Genomic DNA, 9573 nt, shown 5'->3' on the forward strand with positions numbered 1-9573 from the left:
TGTTCAAAAGGTAATTTTGTTATTTCCGTCGATTCTGTGACTTAAGCAGTGCTTTCGACTGTGTAGATCATGATATTTTACTACAAAAATTGGATTGGGCAGGTATACGGGGTACCACACTTAAATGGTTCAAATCGTATTTATCGAACAGGACCCAAGTTGTTCGCATACCAACATGGTGTAGCAATATCAAACAGCCAGTTTTCTCCGAGACCTTACCCATTACAGTTGGAGTTCCGCAGGGAGCAGTTTTATCGCCTACTTTATTCAACATATATATTAATGATCTCGTTTACTACATGGCCAATTATGCAGAAGTTATGTTGTATGCGGACGATATTAACCTCTTGGTCAGTGGAAATCATAGTTGTTTAGATGCCCAAACTAACTTAGCAGTAAGTCACGTTTATAAGTGGTTAACTGCTAACAAATTGTTTTTAAACAAATCTAAAACCAAATCTACGCTGTTTAATTTGTCCTCATTGCAAAATAAGAGAACAGACGCTCAGATTCAAATAATGAATTCGCCTATCCAACATACGGAATCCATAAGGATACTTGGTATGGTGTTTACCGACAACCTAAAATGGAAGGAGCACATTCGATTGTTGAACGCAAATATATCAAAGGCAACATATAAAATCAAGCAACTTAGAAACATTTTATCTCTGGAGACCCTAATGACCATTTACTACGCCGAAATTGAGTCACGACTGCGATATGGCATAATCATCTGGGGAATCAGCCCACAGACATACAACACTCTGCTTCTACAGAAGCGAGCTGTCCGATCTATATCAAGAGTTTCTTCAATAACAACCTGCAGACCAATATTCACTCAGCTCGAATTACTAACGGTTATTTCATTGTATATTTTTGAAGCGGCATGTTATGTACATAAGTTGAAGCCTCAATTCACAAACAAATACAACATCGCACACGCCTACAATACACGGTTTGACCAAATTAGGGTTCCACAACATAGACTGAATACAACAACTAACAGTCCCCTTTGCATGCCCATTAAGATCTACAATTACCTACCAAAGACCATTAAACACTTACCTTATTACCCGTTTAAAAGAGCAATAAGGAGATACCTTGTAGAAAACCCATACTATAATTTAAATGAATTCTTTGCCAGGTCAACTCCGTAATTCCAGATTATTATTTCTAGTTTTTTACTTATTTGTTGATTTTTCAATTATGTGTATGACGAATGTATGTAATCTTCAAATTACTAGGACATAATAAAGATATTGATTGATTGATTGATTCCTTGATTAACGCACCTCTAAAAAGCAGTATGCGGGTCACTCTGTAATTGGGCGCAAGCCTGTTGAGGGCCCAGAACAAGAAAGGGATAATAAATAAATAAATAAATTTAACGATTATAGCTCCGTAGTTTTTCTGAAAGCCTGTTTTTGATATCAATACTTTCTCTGCCTACGTGTTGATCCCCTTTTTACAAAAAATTAAGTTAAATTCAAATATTGATATAGCAGATCTATATATCACAGTGAGATCATTGATTAAAACAGGCTTCATTGTGACGTCAATAATTGTTTATGTTCTATCCCTATTTTATTCCTTTAGCTTGGCAAGACCAGAACAAGGATCTCTTAGTTTGCCTTTGTTTCCCCCTCTCTTTTTTGACATTTACTAAAGACTATCGGCGCCTCTCCCGTTTACTACATTTACCATGTTGCTTATTTTTGGTAGTATTTAAGAACCCTAATATTCACCCCGACCCACCTCTACTTTGCCTGAGCTTACCTTGTGTTTAACTCAAGGTAATTTTGTTAAATTTGTCCAAAGTGAACGTAAGACAGTGTATTAATTGAAAATAATATAAGATTAGAAGCTCTGGCGATATACGGTGCTATTTATTAAGAAGTAGACATAGGGATTCACGTGTATGGTTTTTCCCCATGTTTAATTTTCAATTACAAAATCTCTTCTGAAGGGCACCTAATTTTATGTAACCAAAATAACTACTTAAAATAAATAAAGATCTAGCTGCCATATTAATTAATTTGAATATTCTTGCTTTGGCCTCCGTATTTTTATTTTCGCTCGTGTATTCAACTGAAGAAAAAGTCGATATTGTCAATTGGTATTGTGCCGGTAACAGTTTAAGGAACGAAGAGATTTATTTTCTATGAAGTTAAAGCAACAATATCCAAATTAATTAATATGGCAGCCAGATCTTTATTTGTTTTAATAAGTTACTTTGGTTGCAGCCCGATTTTTTAAATTTAAAAGTAGACATAGGGAAAAACAATGCACGTAAATATCTGTGTCTACTTCTTAATAAATGTCTCTGTATGTATAATTCCAATGACATAGCCAAATCAGCTATACAGTACAACAAAAACCAGAAGGGCTTCGGATTAAAAACAACCCTTAGTAAGGAAAATGACCAGAAGTAGATCACTTCAACCTAAACTATAAACCTTTCCCCGCGATAGAGGGAGGTGGAAAGTTACAGATAGCTTCTTAATATCCTTATTAGAATGATTAAGAATTAAAAAGGGATGTTTTTTATTTCGCAGGAAAATTAAGGGATAAGTGTTCATGAGCGGCTAACACAAAGAAGCTATTATTACATCGGCTTTACTTGTAAGAAAAACCTATGCAGAAAAGGAAAGAAAACGTTCCAGCAAAATAAAACTAGGATTGTTAATTTTATAGCACGCTAAGTTGCACTTATAAGCAGTAAATGCCTATCGCGGTAAACAAGACCGGAAAAAACGGAAAGGTATGACAGTTAATAGAAGGTGGACTTTTATGATTACAGTGATTTTTATTCAAAACGTTTCTGAAAGTAAACGTAAGTACCGGCATGTAGCTGCGAGAACTTTTATGTACACAGTTTTATCGCCAATAATGATTTTTCTATGCATGTTAGAATAATTAACTAAAGAAACGATTTGAATTTAAATGAAGGTTTCGCTATAAATTTTAGTCTTAATTCCATCGGTTTTAATTTAGGAGATTTTACTATTCATAAATCAAAGCAAAAATTAACATTCCGGTCGGTATTATAAATACAGTTAGAAAAATATTTGTTATCTACTTTTGGAAGACGTTTTTATCAAATCCTAATAATTACGCTTTAAGCCTTTCAAAACAATTTTGTCTTGGTCACGTCTCTAATAGCTTATCACGTTCGAAATCAGAAAATATAAACGTACCATTCGGATTTTCATACAAATTATTTATGGTCGTAGCCGTATACAGCCACCTTTTTTATTACGAAAAACCTTTAATTCACGGTGTGTTTTGCTTATATCGACAAATAATAAACACAGAAGAAACAGCGGGATACGTAATAAATTATTTATTAACTTGGTAAAATACACACACGTTGTTTTTTTGATATGGAGGTAGCAAGTACTGTCTATAAAAGTGCATTTTCTGTTCTAATCTCAATTCAATATAAATTTACATTAACATCTTATTTAAGTCCATAATAATCTTTAAAAAACCATTAATCTCGTTTGATAAAGATCTTAGGAAAAAGAAAAACGAATCGTGAGAGATAAAGTTGGAACAAAAACCAACTGGAGTTCGATTTGCATATTCAACTAATGAAGACAGGTCTAGTGTCAATACTTATTTTTATTAATTGTTACACTTACTCAGTTTAATACCAAATGACATCACTTGAAGTAGCACTCGTTAAAACGAAGGCGATTGATCTATACAAATAATGTGTTTTAAATAAAAAGGTAGTTAATGTTGTTTTTAAATATTGGTATTGTAGATAAGCAAGATAAATGGAATAGGAATTGCTTCATTTCACTTTACGGGTGTGTAGATTATCTTGTGTTGAATTATCTATTAACACCCACTGTAGATTGTTAACTTTTGATGATACCATCATGTCGGAGACTAGGAAGAATACGTCCAACTGTTGTTTTTATTTGATGATGAATTATGAATAAAAGACGATATGCATTTCACACCTTATGTGAAGCCAAACGATGATGAGGTATACAGTGAGTTTTTTCAAGTGAGCCTTAAAAAAACAGGCCAGCCTATAGTATATAATGAACATGCCACGCTCGTCTCACAAACTGAACCAGTCTTTATTATAATGCATTTTTGGGTTATGTTATAACTGCTCAGCGAAATATGCGATTTCAACAGAATTCGATATTTATTATTTAATTTTAATGGAAATAATTACAATAAATGTGCACAGTGCCCTCTTTCATTTTCAAAGCAATACGCCAAACGAGTATGGAATGTACAGCTGCCCTTAAAAAATGAGGGTATCAGATCTCTTCATTCTTGTGAATTTTCTATTGAAGCGTTATTATACAACTTGGTTTTAAGGAAACCTGAGAAAGATCTGGTGAACATAGAAGCCAAGTCACGGGGCCGAATCTTCCCATCCAAAGGTCAGGAAATGTTTTATTTAGGAAACGCGAAAGAAACCTGTAGAATGTGGATGAGCCCAATCTATTTGAAACGGTGTGCGGTAAATTCGCCCCGGAAAACTCGCCCCGGTAAATTCGCCCCCGAAAATTCGCCCCCGGAATATTCGCCCCCAAGTAAATTCGCCCCCGGAATATTCGCCCCCAAGTAAATTCGCCCCCGGAATATTCGCCCCCAAGTAAATTCGCCCCCGGAATGTTCGCCCCAAGTAAATTCGCCCCCAACAAATTCGCCCCCGGAATATTCGCCCCCAACAAATTCTCCTCCGAATAATTCGCGCTTAGAAGATTCGCCCCCGTAGGATTAGCCTCATAACATTTATTAACCCTCGGAAGTAATAGGTTGGTTTGGTAACATATTCCAATCCCGTAGATACCTCATTAAACTTTTTTTATCGTTATCCCTTTCAAAATTACGTAGTTCTTCACTTTGTTATTGTATCATAGTCTAATGGAAATAATGTATTTTTACCAAGAAAATATTTGGTTGGCCTACAGGAGCAAGGTACAAACTTAAAAACAGTGCGGTAATGGAGCTCATTATCAAACCGCAAACAATTGACAACGGTTCGCAGAAAAAAATTTATTCCGTTTCATCCCTCGCTATTTCATCTTGATCTTGCGATCCATAATCTAATTACACAATGACAATTTTAAACAAGATACAGTTATTTAGAAATAGCTATTTGTGTATTAAGAGCGCAAAATGATATATTGTCGATTGAAAGAGACAGTTGACGCGCGACGAAGGAGCGCGGCAATCTCTTGAAATCGACAATCAATTTGCGCTCGAATTACACACAAGATTTTTTCTACAATCGATCAGTTCACATATTTCCAGAAATTTAAATTTCTCACTCAAATCATTTTAATCTTATTCCCAAATGAAAGATGTCATTTACTCGTTGTCATTGGATACTCTGAGCAATGCATATTTGATTTATAGTTAATAATTGGGAGAGCGAGCGTTTTTTTCTATTTTGCGCTTATAAGCGACAAAGTGACATTCCTCGAAAAAGATGACGTTTGCGTTGTCAGATACGAGCGTAAATGCCTACTTTGGATATCGATTGTAGAAAAAGGTATTTAAATGTTTGTAAAATAGCACACAGGAATGATATAAATACGAAAATGTAACACGATTTTGGCTTTGGTAACACCTCAAATTAAAATAAATAAAAGAAGAAATAAATTTTATTATATAAAATATTATAAAGTATTACTTATAGTTGCTACAAATGCTATTTACCACATCAAAATGCACATCACTGCTGTGGTCCAGATAGACTGAACCACGAATATTATTATTGCATCGCGCCGGATCTGGAGAAATGATATGCCACGTCAAAACGTTTCCAAACTTTGACCATACATATATCTTTATGCCCAAAAGATTCGCGGTGGCCATTATTTCCTCGCTAGCCGCCCATGTTCCTTCAGAAGCCATCTCCGGTCTTGGGTTGTCAGCTCCTTCCGCAGACTGTGAATACTCTTCACAGATGATCCTACGGAACACTGCATGTTGTGATTGGTCACCTGTGATGGTAAAACAAATTGATCTAAAAAAGCAGTTCCCGTCCCCAACTATGCTATAAGTTTTACGTGGTGGGTTCCTTCTCGCAAAGGGAACTCCTAATGTGTTCGGAACAGTAGCCGATTTCCTAAAGAATTTTATGGGGCCCAAATTTTTGCATAAGAGCCGCTGCTCTTTCACCGATAAGGGTACGTACATTAACTCTTCTTCCATTGTTTGTACAGATTTTAACATTAAATCATTGCTGTCAGGTTCTTTAACTTGCATCGTTTCTGATTGGCATTCATTATCACCGAGATTATCACCACCTTCTTCATCTACATCTGAGTTGTCATCGCTTGAATGAGATGATTCTTTTGTAGGAACTAAACTTCCCGAGACACATGCCCCAACTGCCGCTAGATATACCAAATGTTCGTGGTTACCTTTGTAGAATTGGTACCTTTGGACTATTGTTACAATTCGACTGTCCAGGTTTTCGTATAACTTCATTCTGCAGCGCAATTTTCCTCCAACCTCCAAAGCTTTTCTGTCAAAAACTGCGTCTGATTCTGCTTCCATTAGCTTTTGTATAAATAAATAAAAGGACAGGTGTTTCCTCATGCAAATTTGCTTAAATTTTAGATGCCACCCCTCCACGGAATTTATTGTCCTGGGTAAGTTTTTTTCTACGCGGTCATAGCAATTCCATGTTGAAGGAGGAAATTTTGGGGGTATCACCTTTCTTCCGACTGTCTTCCCTTTCACGTAATTTTTTTCTAAATGAGCGCACAATGGAAGAAGTCTGGAGTCAATTGCATCGACCAAGTCATCGAAAACTTTCTGAAATAATAATAAAATAATAATAATAATAATAATAATCCACCAGGAGCTTGCATTAAAGCACAAACTCGTACCCACACGAACACAATATTACAAATATACACCAACAAACATCCTCGAAAACGACGAATTCAAATTATACTGGGATAGGACATTACACACAGACAAGACAATACCACATTAACAGACCAGACATTACACTTATTCACAAAAGAACTAACAAGACACATCTAATAGACATAGCAATACCAAACGACGCGAACCTTCTAGATAAGGAGCAAGAGAAAATTGAAAAATACACTCCACTTGCAATTGAAGTAAAAGAGGTATGGAAGATGGATCCAGTGACAATAGTACCAATGATGATATCCGTTACCGGACTAACAGCGAAAACTTTTACACGCTACTTGCACACGTTAGAACTTCCGGAATACCTGCACACCAACATGCAAAAGGCCATACTATTGAAAACGGCTAACATCGTTAGAAGGTTCCTTAACCAATGACAAGTCACATCGCTGCATGAAGACTTGGTCAAGAACCGTCTCATGTACCACAACCGCTATTAGTGTGAAAATAAACCAATTAATAATAATTTTTGCAGTGACATCATGAGGTGCATCTGACATATACCTATGTAAACAATTTTACTGCTTACCTGTATATCGGACTCGGGGACAAAAGATAGTGCAACAAGGCTGTGGAAGCCGCTTCTAAGGTCTTTTTCTTCTATCTTGTTGTAGGCTTCTTTGAGATGTGGAATTTTCTGTACTCTTCTCCATAAAATTTGAGAAAAATGGAAAAGGCATCCGGCCAGCTTAGCCTGCGGAAAGCATGCCTTAACTGCGTTGATGGCAGCCGCTTCAAAGTCGCTGGCAACGTATTCAGGACAGAGTTCTTTACCAGTTCTTTGTTTCACTTCGTCTTTTACAGCCTCGAAAAGGACTTTATACGACTGTTCATCTTTACTGCTCATTAGGCTGTATACGCACGGGAGGAATTTGTTAAAAAAGTCACAATGAATGGTGTAAAGTTGATAAGCGATATTTGGAACTGTAGAAAATGTTCCATCAATGATATAAAACTTCGCGTTTACCAGTTGACGTAAGCCATCGTTGGAACAAAATATCAATTGACGGTTTTTGTCTTGAGCGCCAGAATCAAAAATTAACCATCTTCCACCATTAAACGATGAAAATTGGACAGGTAGTTCATCCGGAACTGCATAAATGTCTTTGGGCTGTTTATCATACCCTTGGGATTGGGCATTTCTAATGGTTCTCTTCAAAGATTCCTTATGTGGCAACTTTGAAATTACTTCAAGGTCTGGGTTATGTTCAACCATCTTTTTTAAGTAAATTTCGGAAGGCATTGTTTGAGGATGCTGTTTAGCTGCCATTTTCATGTTTGCCGTTATCACTTTAGAATGTGCTGAACCCCAATCGGAACCATGGCTATGATTGGGTATTGGACCTCTAGCAATTGCCTCTTCATTTGGCGTAAGCCAAAGTCTGGCCTGACAAGTGCTACCTAGAATCTTCGTACCTGCTCGAAAGCGACATCTCCACGCTGATGTTCCATCTTTCAGTTGTTTTCCGAAAACATACATAAAACCATCATGCACTAAGCATTTCTTGCCTCTTTCAGTTGTTGTGAAATTCGGCATGGTATTCGTTGAGAAGGTGTACAGAATCTGCTTTAAGAATGCTGCTGTCGTGTTTTTATTCTCACTTATAGATTCGTACGAGTTCCAAAGATGTGAAGTACAAAGAGTGGTTATTGTCTGAAGACGAGACATACAAACATTCCTCTCTCAGTTACATTTGAACGTAGGCGTCCTTCGAGACAGGATTACACATTGTCTTTGAAATTTTTAAGCAACCGATGCATTTTCCCGATTAAATAAATATTTGCAAAAATGACAATATTTGGAACTCAATACGGCGAGACTGGCAACTCGAAATTGTTCATATTCAATCGTCTTTCACCTGTAAAAGGCTGATTCAACGGTTCAACGTCAACCGTATGTTTACAATACATTTTACAACAAATTGCGTTTACAAAGGAGTCGAATTACTCATTTATGGATGTATTGAAATGTTTTTTTCATCAATGTATAAACAAAGGGTGATTCTTTCTTTAGACTTACATTTGAAAATTGGTCCAGATTTGATGTAGGTACCTAAATTAGTGTTGAAAAACACCAACTTAGGTGAAGTTTGCTGAAGTATCAAATCATAATTAAAATAATCTAAAAAAATCTAACTCGAAACTCCCATTTCTTTAAAATATTAAAAAAAGTTGGCTGATATATATATTAGTTAAGTAGGAATTAGTCTGCTACGGTACTCTTGTACTCGTTTCAAATTCATCCCGTCGGATCAAACTTAAATTTGAGAATTTTGATTTTCAATCAAATAAACTCTTCGTCTATTAGGATTGTAATATTTAAAATCTTAGAAAATCGTGCACAACATTCGGTTTTTTAAGTAAATCTAACTACCTAATTAAAAAATAATGCAAAACTTACCAGCACCACGTGAAACCGATCTTCTTCAATACTCAAAACTATTTTTTTTCCCACAGGTTTATACCAAACTCCGAAAGTTAAAAAAAACACCGTAGAATATAATCGTTACCTAACCAAAAATCAAAGTTCGTATTCGCGCCAAAATATAACAAGTAGGAACATAAAAAGTTTCAAAACACATACATCACCAATGACCAAACGAGCCATCAAACGTTCTGTTAGGAAGAAATTAAGAAGCTAAC

The 9573-nt window shown here is 35.9% G+C and overlaps 1 protein-coding gene across 1 annotated transcript; it reads right to left on the bottom strand.

Annotated features, from left to right (window-relative positions):
- Nucleotides 1-5499: 5499 nt before the first annotated feature.
- LOC116167538 lies at nt 5500-8860 on the bottom strand. Its single transcript, XM_031482921.1, has 2 exons — nt 7460-8860; nt 5500-6801 (listed from the first exon to the last, which is right to left on the bottom strand). The coding sequence occupies exons 1-2, from the start codon at nt 8597-8599 to the stop codon at nt 5665-5667; spliced, it is 2277 nt and encodes a 758-aa protein (XP_031338781.1). The 5' UTR covers nt 8600-8860; the 3' UTR covers nt 5500-5664.
- Nucleotides 8861-9573: the final 713 nt, after the last annotated feature.

Source organism: Photinus pyralis, unplaced genomic scaffold, assembly GCF_008802855.1.
Source record: "Photinus pyralis isolate 1611_PpyrPB1 unplaced genomic scaffold, Ppyr1.3 Ppyr1.4_LG4, whole genome shotgun sequence".
NCBI classification, from domain to species: domain Eukaryota; kingdom Metazoa; phylum Arthropoda; class Insecta; order Coleoptera; family Lampyridae; genus Photinus; species Photinus pyralis.